The sequence below is a fragment of the Scatophagus argus genome, chromosome 18 (assembly GCF_020382885.2).
Source record: "Scatophagus argus isolate fScaArg1 chromosome 18, fScaArg1.pri, whole genome shotgun sequence".
Classification (NCBI taxonomy): Eukaryota; Metazoa; Chordata; class Actinopteri; family Scatophagidae; genus Scatophagus; species Scatophagus argus.
In genome coordinates, this window is record NC_058510.1 from 21,547,748 (window position 1) to 21,561,004 (window position 13,257).

Below are 13,257 nucleotides of genomic sequence, written 5' to 3' on the forward strand. Positions count from 1 at the left end.
CACATGGTATTATTTGTATAATATTGTTTTTCTATCTTGTCTTATATTTTGTACAACCACTTTGTAACATGGTTTTGACAAGCTTATAAATATTTATTATGCCATTCAATCTTAAGGTGACCTTGGAAGGCATGGAACTGGACCGTGTTACACAGAGTACACCAAAAAATTTAATGTTCTGAAAAACAAGAAAAGTCAGGTAACTGACATGTCTGGAATATATGTGGATGATTTTTAAATGAATGTTCCACTGTGTTTCACGGATTGAATTAGGTTATTAGAATCAGAATCAGAATCAGAATCAGAAAAGACTTTATTGCCATGTAAGTGAAGAGGTTTCACATTACTAGGAATTTGTCTTGGTGATTGGTGCATACATAGAACATAACAGTAACATATAATTGAAGAATAAAATAAAATAAAAATAAAATAGAGTAAGGTAACACAAAATAAAATAAGTGAAATAAATATTTTTCTGGAGGTAGTTCAAAAGTAAGGTAGTGCAGGGTGGAGTATAGTGCAAGTGGGTGAGGTAGACAGTGCAAATGAACAGCAGGTGGACAGTGAATGAGCAAAATCAATTGCTAAGGTGCAGGGCAGCATGTTAGCCAGTTGGCGTTCAACAGGCTAACAGCACAGGGGAAGAAACTGTTCTTGTGGCGTGAGGTTTTGGTCCGAATGGACCGTAACCTCCTGCCTGAAGGGAGTTTTACAAAGAGTCCATGTCCAGGGTGAGAAGGGTCAGCTGTGATCCGACCTGCACGCCTCAGAGTCCTGGAGGTGTACAGGTCTTGGAGAGATGGAAGGCTGCAGCCGATCACCTTCTCAGCAGAGCGCACAGCACGCTGCAGTCTGTGCTTGTCCCTGGCAGTGGCCCCAGCGTACCACACGGTGATGGAGGAGGTGAGGATGGACTCAATGATGGCCGTGTAGAACTGAACCATCATCTTGGCAGGCACCTTGAGTTTCCTCAGCTGCCGCAGGAAGAACATCCTCTGCTGGGCCCTTTTGATGAGGGAGCTGATGGTCAGCTCCCACTTGAGGTCCCGGGTGATAGTGGTACTCAGGAAGCGGAAGGAGTCCACAGTGGAGATGGGGGTGTCTGTCAGGGTGAGGGGGAGCGATGGAGCTGGCACTTTCCGAAAGTCAATGATCATCTACACTGTCTTCTGGGCGTTCAGCTCCAGGTGGTTGCTACCGCACCAGGACACCAGACGGTCCACCTCCCTCCTGTAGGCGGACTCATCCCCGTCCGAGATGAGACCGATGAGGGTGGTGTCGTCTGCAAACTTAATCAGCTTGACAGACTGGTGGCTGGAGGTGCAGCAGTTGGTGTAGATGGAGAAGAGCAAAGGGGAAAGTACACAGCCCTGGGGGGTACCGGTGCTGATGGTCCAGGTGTCCGAGACATTCTTCCCCAGCCTCACATGCTGTTTCCTGTCTGTCAGGAAGTCAGTGATCCACCGGAAGTTGGGGTCAGGCACGTTCAGCAGGGACAGCTTGTCCTGGAGGAGAGCTGGGCGGATTGTGTTGAAGGCAGAGCTGAAGTCCACAAACAAGATCCTAACGTAGGTTCCCGGGGAGTCCAGATGCCGCAGGATGAAGTGTAGCGTCAGGTTGACTGCATCGTCTACAGACCTGTAGGCAAACTGCAGGGGGTCCAGGAGGGGGGTTGTGATGGACTTGAGATGGGACAGAACCAGGCGCTCAAATGACTTCATGACTACAGATGTCAGTGCCACAGGTCTGTAGTCATTAAGTCCAGTGATCCTTGACTTCTTGGGGACTGGGACTGTGGTGGAGGCTTTGAAGCAGACTGGCACATGGCATGACTCCAGAGAGGTGTTGAAAATATCTGTGAAAACTGGAGTCAGCTCATCCGCACAGTGTCTCAGGATGGAGGGGGACACACCGTCTGGTCCAGGAGCCTTGTGAGGGTTCAGTTGCCTGAACAGCTTGTTAACGTCCTCTTCCTGGATAAAGAGGGCTGTGGTGGAGGAGGGGGGGTCCGAGGTGGATACTGGTGGGGGGTGTGAATGGCCGTGTTGATGGGGTGAGTGGGGGTGTCAGGGCCGGCAGATAGTCCATCAAAGCGACAGTAGAACTCGTTCAGACTGTTGGCTAGTCGCAGATCGTCAGTAGAGTGGGGGGCTTTGGGCTTGTAGTTGGTGATTTGCCGAAGCCCTTTCCACACAGAGGCCGAGTCGTTAGCTGAGAATTGCTGTTGAATTTTCTCAGAGTACAGTGATTTAGCGCTTCTCACCTCCTTGCTAAACCTGTACTTGGCCTCTTTGTAGCTGTCTCTATCCCCACTCCTGAAAGCAGACTCTTTCACTAGCCTCAGCTGTCTGAGTTTAGCTGTGAACCAGGGTTTGTCATTGTTATAACTCACCCTGGTGCGTGTTGGCACAATACTGTCCTCACAATACTGGATATATGAGGTTACAGTATCTGTATACTCATCAAGACTATCTGTAGCAGCCCTAAACACGTCCCAGTCCGTTGACTCCAAACAGAAACGAAGCTCCTCCACAGCCTGGGTGGTCCACCTTTTAGATGTGCTCACCACAGGTTTGGCGAGCTTCAGCCTCTGTCTGTATGAGGGGATCAGGTGGATCATGACGTGGTCAGATAGACCAAGAGCGGCGCGGGGCACTGCACGATATGCTCCGCTTATTGTGGTGTAACAGTGATCCAGTGTGTTCTCCTCTCTGGTCGGGCATTTGATCAGCTTATTGTATTTGGGTAACTCTTGGCTCAGATTTCCTTTATTAAAGTCACCAAGGACAATAACTAAGGAGTCTGGGTATGTTTGCTCCACACACAGTACCTGATCCGCGAGTACGCGCTGAGCTTCGTGCACGTCCGCACTCGGCGGGATGTAAACAGCGGCCAGAATGAATGAAGCAAACTCACGCGGAGAGTAAAACGGCTTACAGTGTATGAACAAGTATTGCAGAGCAGGAGAACAGTGCTGGGAGATCACAGTCACATCGGTACACCAGCCACTGTTGATGTAAAAACAGACACCTCCACCGTTAGTTTTGCCGGAAAGTTCCTTGTGACGATCCGCTCGGAGAAGTTGGAATCCCTCCAGCTGCAGCGCGCAGTCCAGTATCTGTTCACAAAGCCACGTCCCCGTGAAGCACAAAAGACAAGTTGAAGAAAAGTCCCTGTTATTTCTCACCAGGAGTGCCAGCTCATCCATTTTGTTGCAGAGTGAGCGTGCGTTAGAGAGAAAGATCCCAGGTAACGGTGTGCGCGTTCCGCGTCTGCGGAGGCGCACGAGTGCACCCGCTCGCTTTCCTCTGCGTCGGCGCCTCACTTTTTTGACTAAAATGCGGATTAAATCCGCAGCAGATGCTAAAAAAACTGGAAATAAGTCAACGGGTGTGGAGTATCTGATGTTCATGAGCTCTTCTCTGGTGTAAGAGCATGCAGACACACAATAATTACACAAAAACAGACAAGACAGAGCGCACCAAAACACCAGGGCGTCCGTCCTTGGCGCCATCTTGGTATGGTAAGTGACATTTTATGATTTCTTTCTCAGAACATCACAGAGGACAACAAAACTCAAGGAATAATGGAAAAGAGCCAGTGGGACCTGAAACACATACGTTTCCGGGCAGGCAGACTCACCAGACTTGATGATTTTGTTGTCCAGTATCAAGTCACCCACACTGCTCTGCTGAGGGAGTTTGAAGACACCAGAAGAGTTTTTCAAAGAAAGGTTTGCACTTTGTATTTTTCATGAAATTGAGAATTTCATATACAAAGCAACCAAGGTCGTGTATGAAACATGGTTAGTCCTTTATACACTTTTTGTGTGGTCCTTAAAGCTTTGACTTGTATTTTACATTTTAACCAATTCCACCAACTACAGAAATCTAATACATATTTATCATGGCAGTATCTGTGGATTTTAATGACAAGTGGAAGACAACAATATCATTCTGACACTTTTTCTAAATTGGATGTAAACATTTAGATGTTGTGAAACATAACTATCTTCAGGTGGACTTGAACCAATGAATTGGTGTATGTGTTGAGAGGATTTAATTAATGTAATTTGTTCAAACAACTTTCTCAGGATTCAGTACTCCCTGAGTAGTGCATCTTTCAAACACTATGCACCTCAATTCAGGCATAGTGTATCAAATCAGCAAAATATTTTAACACTATAAAATCTATTTATAATAATTCTTTTTCTACTGAACATACTTCTGTTTTAAATGATACATTGGAGAAAATAACATTTGCCTGTACTAAATTGAATATGAGTAATCTGTGAAAATTGACTATGAAAACAGAATCATTCATGACATGACAAGTTAACATATTTCATAATTTGGTCATTTGACTATAAAATTGTGAAGAACTGTGAAATTACCAAAACCAAAAACCAAAACCAAAAAATATCCATCTACCTATGTAACATGTCCTGCTGTCATTGGTATTGTTGTCACCTGAACACTGTTAGTATTTTTATGATATTTTGCAAGAAATCCAGCTAGTGTGCTCATTACAAAATGTTCTTTTTTAGTCCTTATAAGTGATTCTTATTATGCTTCTAAAAGTGACTGTTGTCACTTAGTGTGTAGACTGTGTAAGTTACACTTTGTGGGCAAATTTGAATGGGGAGACTACTACGGAAGGTAGTGTAAAAGAACACAAGTACAGTAGTGGTACAATCCCAATTACAAGTTACTGCCATCGTTCTTGTCTATTTCAAATAACTCAACTGTTTCTTGACACCTGCCTGTCCATTTTGTGCTCCTTTAGTCAGTTTTGCATACTTCACGTACTTTTTGAAATATCAACTTGTCCATTTTGAAGGCAATGTGTTCGAATTGGATGGCATCCAGTGGCCATAACTTATCCACACACTTAAACCGCTAGTGACGAGGTATTTTAAACACACAAATAAGGCTTCCAATGATAAGAATTCCAGTCTGATATTACTGGTTGAGAGTAGCTCACCAAAGCTGTTTCATTTCTCAGTAACTGCTTCTATCTTCTGACTTCTTTATGCAGACATTCAGGGTGGACAAAGAAAAATGGAAGGAACGGCAGCAGAAAAAGCGTGGGAGATATGTAACTTCCATTCGGAAGCCATTCCCCTTTAAAAGATCCACCAAGGTACCGTATTTTCCGCACTATAAGGCGCACCGGATTATAAGGCGCACCTTCAATGAATGGCCTATTTTAAAACTATTTTCATATATAAGGCGCACCGCATTATAAGGCGCATAGGATAGAAGCTACAGCAGTGATTCGGGTTGCGTTTTGCGTCCACTAGATGGAGCTGCGCTAAAGGGAATGTCAACAAAACAGTCAGATAAGTCAGTCAAACTTTATTAATAGAATACAAACCAGCGTTCTGACAACTCCGTTCACTCCCAAAATGAATAAACAGCAGTGTTATTATTTTTCCCGATGTAATGTCAGCGACGTAGTATTTTCGCGACACAGTTTATCTTTTAACAACAGCACGGTATAACAGGTAGTGCAACATTTTTATCACGTAGTGGACGGGAACTTTTCCTCGATTCAGTAAACACCTAAAACAGTCTGATACCGTTACGGTAACTCAGACATAAGTGCAATAACAATATAGTAACTCTCGAAATAGTGCAAAGCAATAACCATTTAACAATAACTCAATGTTGCTCAAACGTTACTGTCCATATTCACAATATGACCAACCTTGTTCAGTTGTGAACACACAAAAGAAACACGTAAAGCTCACTTTATCAGTTCATTCCTCATCCACGAATCCCTCAAATTCTTCTTCTTCAGTGTCCGAATTGAACAGCTGGGCGAATACGGCATCCAACATGCCCGGCTCGTTAACGTCGTTAACGTCGTAAATTTCTCTCAGCCACTCACTCATCTCTTCTTCGTCCATCCATCCCTTCGAGTTAGCCTTGATAATGACGCCGGCTGGAAAGTTTTCTTTTGGCAAGGTCTTCCTCTTGAAAATAACCATGGGTGGTAGTTTCTGGCCATTAGCCTGGCAAGCGAGAACTACAGTGAAGGACGACTTCTCATTCCCTGTGGTGCGAACATTCACCGTACGTGCTCTCGTTTTATCCACAGTGCGCTTAAATCTGTTACTTCGGCCACGCCCCCTGACTACGGTAGCCACGATTGACCAATATTGATCCATAGATAAGGCGCATCGGATTATAAGGCGCACTGTCGGCTTTTGAGAAAATTTAAGGCTTTTAGGTGCGCCTTATAGTGCGGAAAATACGGTATAATGTAAATGCAATGCTTTCATACCTTTATCTGAATTTGTATTAATTCAGTTTCAATTCAATTCAGTTTATTTCTGTAATGCCAATTCACAACAGAAGCTATCTCATGACACTTTTCAATTAGAGCGGGTCTTGACCAAACTCTTCAGCCCCTTGAGCAAGCACTTGGCGACAGTGGAGAGGGAAAACTGCATTTTAGAAGGCAGAAACCTCGGAGCAGACCCCGACTCAAGATGGGCAGCCATCTGCCTTGACCGGTTGGGTTGAGAGAGAGAGAGACAGACAAGGAGAGAGAGGGAGAGGTGGGTGGGGCGAGAGAGAAGAAGCACACAAGCAGAGATGTGTAGCAGCAGCAATAATACCAGAAGTATTGGAACTGTAGACAATGACAATGATAATGAAGTATACAGAAAGTACTATGGTGATTATGATAGGAATAGTAGTGACAATAATAATAGTAGTAGCTGTACAGAGTAGTAAGAGAATTAAAATCACAGTAATTTTTAAGCAAGCAAGTTTTAACCGCAGCAGGAGGTCCGACCACATCCATGAGAACCTGAGAGACCAGAAATGTGTCATGGGAGGACCCCTGGCAATCTAAGCCTATAGCACCTATAGCAGGACTTAAGTAACCCCTATTTAAAGTAATTTTGTTTGTTTGTTTTGTTAATTTCATTTTGTATGCACACTGTCGATAGGTTGGTACACCCCTCAAAGTCAACCTGGCCAACAATGATGACACAACTGTCCTGGCAATGGAGAGAGCCTGCCCAAAAACACTGTCTGAGGAAGAAACATCAACCTCAAGTGTTCCACGGAAGAGGGTTCAGAAGAGGCCTTACCAGCAAGCTTTTGAACCTCCCGAAGAACAGGTATGATTAACTGACATTTACAGCTGTAATGGTATTGCATACAGAAATTCCTCACCACTTGAATGAGTTACAGATAAAACAAAAACATAGAGATCAAACACAAGGAGGAAAATATTTTTTAGAAGACAGAAAGGGTAATCATCATGATATAATCATTTAAACAGATTTAATTTTTAATGTTAAATTACCTGCAGCTCTCCTCCCTGTGGAAGAAGAAAGACACAGAAGTTGTGGTTTCTGTGCTGCCCGCCCAGACAAGAGGAAACAGTGTGATCATCCACCACAGTGAGCTCTGCGCACTTCGACCTCACCGATGGCTGACAGGTGAGGTATAGTTTGCATATTGTTCTTTTAGAACTATAATTGCTGTGACAAATCAATTTTCCAAGATAAGTTTAGATGAAGTCTTGATAATTATATGACTTCAGTGAATAACACTTATCACAGAAACAGTTACACATTGTAACCAATTTTTGTGTAAATGTTTGTTTTTAAGTATTTCTTTGTTTACAAATTTCAGCTTGAACAATTAATGCAATATACAAATAAATTTGGTAACACGAGCAAAACTAACAAGAATCTTGTCAAGGTTAAGGGGATACCTTTACTCTTATCAGTGTTTGATTATTATTTACGCTATGAAATTACACATTATATTTAATGCCTTTTCATGTTGTATTTTTCAACTACACTGACTGTTCTGTTTATTCCCCTATAATTTCCTGATGAAGATAATTGAAGGCCTTTTACACATTGCTGTAAACCAGCTAGAGATGGCAAATACCATCTACATTCTTAACCACTACACAGCAGGTGTGATTCTCTTTGGTGACAGAGCGCAGCTGTGCCGGCACAGCTTGTCCAAGGTAATCTGAGTGTCTGAACTATAGTGCAGGGATGTAATTTGTGAGTGTATGTGTACAGTGGATGACAATGTACGTGCTCAGAGAAGATAAATTAAGAATCAGTTGAAATTGTTATTTCTCACACTGCATGCAAAATAAAGAGATACATTAGCAGCATATAATATTCATGGAAACATTACTATGTACCACATATCAACATATTTAAGGATGGTTCATGACACAGATTTCATTAATGTTTACATTCTTTCACAGGTGAACTTTGAGAATTACAAGGCAGTTGTGTCCTTTGTAAACCTTAACAACGTGCACTGGAAGTTTCTGGTTAGTAGATAACTCCTGTATACACTTGGATAATGTATATTTTTGTCTTAAAGATGTGAACGGTATTTCTTTAATTAAATTACATCTTTATAATTTCAGTACATCAATGCAGTCAACCAAACAGTGTTTCTGGTGGATCCAGCACCCAGTTCCACAGAGGAGGAGGATTCAACACTGGCAGCAAAAAGAATCTGGTATTTATTCTTCCAGTTTCTCATTGTTATGCCCTTTATGTCAGTGGCCATGTGGCTTAGCATGTGTAGTGTTGCTACAGTGTTACAGTGGCCCCTAGCTGTGTCGTCTTGTGCATTTAGTGTCAGTTGTTGCCACTGTTCATGTATTGAGTAGTTCTCTTTGGTTGCTGTAAATCAAACTGATGTACTAACAGCCAGAGTGTGTAACCTTTCGCTATTTTTACAGTGCCGCAATATATTTTGACTGTTCACTGTTGTCAATTGTGTTGTGAGTTAGCAGTCATGATGCGTTATGTTGTTCTGTGTGACTGTGTTTACGTGAACATGTCATGTGATTGTATAAGGGGGAAAGAGAAGGTCAAAAATTTGCTTTGTATTTTGGTGAATTTCAAATGTCTTTAATGATGTACTATCATTCAGAATATATTTGGGACACAGTTACAAATTAATTTGCAATATCTTATTTCATAATTCACAAACAGTGACTACCTGAAAATGAGGAGAACCTGCCATGGAAAAACAGAGTGGGTGGACATCAAATGGAAAGGAGGAGTTCTGACCCATCCTGTTCAGCGGGACAGCACTAGCTGTGGGGTCATTGTCACCTTGGTAAGTGTTTTCTAATTGAATATAGTAAATAAATATCTAAAGTTATTCTCAAATGTGTTAATTCACTTATTTATCTTCTGTAACTACAGTCTATGTTTTCGTTAAACTGAATTTAATCCATGCAATTTTCGTGATGTATTTATTAGATAATTCTGTACATGAGTGAATAGGAGTTACTTGGGATAATGTCGGCATATGACGTTTTTCTTGCTTGTTTGTACTTAGATGGCAAGGGCAGTGATTGAAGCCTTCCCAGCGATGCCTGTAATGACATTTGGAACATCCAGAAAGGAAATGGCTAATGAGAGAGAAAGGCTGGCTCAACAGATACTGAAAGCATCAGGTTTGTATATATACAGTTTGCGTGTGGTGCACAGGAATACTAACCTAAATGCAGCTTTGTCAGGAATTCCGATCAGGACTTAACCCATGTATGGTGTTCAGGTCTGTGGGACCTGTTTCTATTTTTTATCATCAGAAAAATGATAATATTAATTATTTTTTCAAACTCAGACTCATTGGCCTTGGCTCATTTTCTGTGAAGAACATATATCAGAACACATTTTCAGTGACTACACGCTGTATACCCCCCCTACATAGTTATATTACATACAGGATGTTCAGGTCTGCTGGACCCGGGGCTAATTTCAGTGTGTAAATTTCAGGTCCTGTGTACCTTCACTCTGTCCTCCTCCTATTCTTGCACAAGGTTGCAACATTGTTGCAATTTTCAATCACCGACACCTGTCTGCTCTCACTTTCCCGCACATTTTACCCTCTGTTTTGTGGGAACCAACCTGTATTTGCTCATACTCTATCTAAGCTGCAAATTGGGGGCAGGGCACAATAACTATAGCTTTACCAGTGTGATTCCTTATCACAACTGATCATGATAGCCAAAAGATTCTCTGCTCAGAGTGCCTTACATTTGATTTCGAAAGAGAAGGTTTTGATGATGATGTAGAAGAAGAGGTTTCAGAATGTTAGGATCACATTTCTGAAAATTCAGAGTCTGACAGTGACTTTGAAGAAGAGGATGAGATTGATGAGAGTGCAGCTGATGCCATTCAGGGGACGTGTAAAATTACCCAAATGGGTTAAATTTTTAATGAAGTTCAAATAAATAAAAATCAATAGCTAAGAAAAACCTTGCTTTGTTTGTAAATATGTTTAATTTTTTGTCATATCTTGATGATAACTGATTTTGTTTTTATTACATTTTATTAAAAAAGAAAAAACGAGTAACACTTTAATTCATACATGTGATCTAACAAAGGTAAAGTTCTAATATTAACCATATGTTCTGTTTATATTGCTTGTAATTTAGATGAAGTAAACATCTGGGCATCCCTGCTCAGGCTGCTGTCCCCACGACCCGGCCACGGATCAAGCGGAAGAAAATAGATGGATGGAGTCTATGAGGCGAATTCTTGAATGGGGAAAGCTAATGGTTAAATGTTTATGGAGTGGTTCAGAGAGTCACTGTGATTTGTAGAAACACAGCTGAGGGGGAAGGGAGGGCTGGAAGTGTGTGGTCTGCACCAAGATACACAAAGCTACGCAAAAATAAAGACAGAGAGATGGAGATTTAAGCAGACCCTGGTTTAAATCACCACAAAGCCTACCCACACTGTTACTCTCACACAGTGTAATGTGCTGTTTAAGAGCTGGCTTTAAATTTTAACACATCAATTTGAAGTACAGTGTTTTCAAATTTTATGAATTTATAGGTATTTGTGCTTCAACGATAATGATGAAGAATCAGTGCAGTTTTTGCACTACCAACAGAATATATCGAAAAGTTGTTGTTCCACTCAAGCAGAAGTTGCTAAAGGTGTTGGTTAGCCCACCAGTGCGCAACAGTAAATAACTGACATTTTTAAAATTTTGTTCTTCAATTGCAGTGTTTAATATGGCTGATAACTGTGCCATGTGCTCCTTGGCAAAGCCTCCTGGACCTGGACCCCATTTAACGAAATGGGTGAGGTTTTTGTTTTTTGTTTTCTGTTTTGTAATTCTTTTTTGACATTGCATCTTTAAACTCGAACAGAGTGGCATTTTTGCAAATTTAGCTGGTCTTGTTAAGATAAAATGTAGAGAAGAAAAGCAGTATAAATTTGATGATGCATTTTTAGATACACCTACGTATTGACACTTTACTATTTTTTTTTAATTTTTAGTATTCTGAAATACTGAATTATCTGTATTTGTGGAAGTAATTGTCTTTGACATTTCCATATTGTTCTTTTGTAGATACAATGTGACTCGTGTGAGAGATGGTTCCACGAACAGTGTCTAGGCATGGACACAGAGGAGTTGGAAAAAGCCCGGGCAGAAACCTGGAATTGCTGCTTGTGTCCTTAAAATCTTTCTCATCCTCCATCGATCCATAGAACATAACTTCATACAGAAGAGCCCGGACCGTGATTTGACCCTGGAAACGTCTTGCTTTGAGGCGACACCATGCCACCCACACCAACTCTCTCTTTAATTACAAGTGACAGACATATTTTGCATGTTGTATATACTATTTGACAAATATAAAGTATTAAATTGAACTGCTCAACCTGTAATTTGTGTCCATGTAATATTTAAGAATATTGTTACAGTGTATTAAAGTATGTAGGAAAAAACAATAATAATAAATTTCAAAATGCAATGGAGAGGATCATATATCATCCACAAGTGAAACAGGAAGTTTTCTTCTTTCTGTCAACCACAAACTAGAGGAACATCAGCCCTGGTAAATCAACTTAGAAGATCTTTACTGTAAAATACTACATCATACTACATCATGAGTCGGTGGTGTCCAGTGCCATCACATATGCCGTTGCCTGCTGGGGCAGCTGCCTGAGGGTGAGGGACACTAACAGACTCAACAGAATCATCAAGAAGACCAGCCATGTTGTGGGAGAGGAACTGGACTCTCTGACAGTGGTGTCTGAGAGGAGGATGTTGTCCAAAATAAGAACTATACTGGACTTTCCCTCTCACCCTCTCCACAATGTGCTGATCAGCTACAGGAGCTCGTTCAGCAACAGACTCATACTGCCACGATGCACCACAGAGCGACACAGGAAATCATTCCTGCCTGTCGCCATCAAACTGTTAAACTCAGCACTGTGACGGACACACTCACTTGTATATACAATGTACATATTGGCTACTTTTACACATTGTACATACCTGTATTTTTAAATTTTCTTAAAAAATTTTGAATACAGTTTTTGTAAATACTACTGTACTTGAGATTTTAGTTTTTGTTTATCCTATTTTTATACTCTGCACTTTTCTCCTTTCTTGGTCGGGAATACTGCATGTGCAATTGTCTGTAGAAACAAGAATTTCCCTCCAGAGATTAATAAAGGAATTCTGATTCTGATTCTGATAACTTCCTGAAACTGATTGTGTGACACCCTGGGGTGGTCTACTATCATGCTGAAGTGAGACGGATCACTGGCAACAGGGCGTTTCCTTTTAAACGCAGAGGAAAAATGAAGTTTTTAAAGGAGCTTTATTTTGAAATGCTACATCAGAATTTCCTGAAACTTAATGTGTGGCACCCTGGGGTGGTCTACTATCATGCTGAAGTGAGATTGGTCACTGGCAACAGGGCGTTTCCTTTTAATTGCCCTCTGAAAACAGAGAACAAATCTGATGGTATATTGGATTTTGGATGGCCTTTATTTTGAATTGCTACATCAGAACTTCCTGAAACTTATTGTGTGACACCCTGGGGTGGGCTACTATCATGCTGAAGTGAGACTGGTCACTGGCAACAGGGCGTTTCCTTTTAATTGCCCTCTGAAAACAGATAACAAATCTGATGATATCTGGGATTTTGGATGGCCTTTATTTTGAAATGCTACATCAGAACATCCTGAACCTTATTGTGTGACACCCTGGGGTGGTCTACTATCATGCTGAAGTGAGATTGGTCACTGGCAACAGGGCGTTTCCTTTTAATTGCACTCTGAATACAGAGGAAAAAATAAAGTTTTTAAATGAGGTTTATTTTGAAATGCTACATCAGAACTTCCTGAACCTTATTGTGTGACACCCTGGGGTGGTCTGCTATCATGCTGAAGTAAAACTGGTCACTGACAACAGGGCGGTTCCTTTTAATTGCCCT

The 13,257-nt window shown here is 41.4% G+C and overlaps 1 protein-coding gene across 3 annotated transcripts; it reads left to right on the forward strand.

Annotated features, from left to right (window-relative positions):
* Positions 1–28: 28 nt before the first annotated feature.
* Positions 29–11,895, forward strand: LOC124049207. Of its 3 annotated transcripts, XM_046370541.1 has the most exons (12): positions 29–199; positions 3,554–3,733; positions 5,038–5,142; positions 6,962–7,135; positions 7,330–7,459; positions 7,867–8,001; positions 8,254–8,322; positions 8,422–8,516; positions 8,999–9,125; positions 9,351–9,468; positions 11,030–11,106; positions 11,379–11,895. In XM_046370541.1, exons 6-12 carry the CDS (start codon positions 7,909–7,911, stop codon positions 11,487–11,489), a joined length of 690 nt encoding a protein of 229 aa, XP_046226497.1. In that variant the 5' UTR covers positions 29–199; positions 3,554–3,733; positions 5,038–5,142; positions 6,962–7,135; positions 7,330–7,459; positions 7,867–7,908; the 3' UTR covers positions 11,490–11,895. The 3 variants fall into 3 exon arrangements, with proteins under 3 accessions (XP_046226497.1, XP_046226498.1, XP_046226496.1); XM_046370542.1 differs by lacking the exons at positions 29–199; positions 3,554–3,733 and having other exon boundaries at positions 4,915–5,142; XM_046370540.1 differs by lacking the exons at positions 29–199; positions 3,554–3,733; positions 5,038–5,142; positions 6,962–7,135; positions 7,330–7,459 and having other exon boundaries at positions 7,787–8,001.
* The last annotated feature ends 1,362 nt before the right edge of the window (positions 11,896–13,257 follow it).

Excerpts from the sequence above, each read along its gene's own strand:
- LOC124049207 (XM_046370540.1), top strand. The coding sequence starts at position 7,861 with ATGAAGATAATTGAAGGCCTTTTACACATTGCTGTAAACCAGCTAGAG. Across the intron at positions 8,517-8,998 it reads CTGGCAGCAAAAAGAATCTG|TGACTACCTGAAAATGAGGA; the intron begins GTATTTATTCTT and ends ATTCACAAACAG. Across the intron at positions 11,107-11,378 it reads GACCCCATTTAACGAAATGG|ATACAATGTGACTCGTGTGA; the intron begins GTGAGGTTTTTG and ends GTTCTTTTGTAG.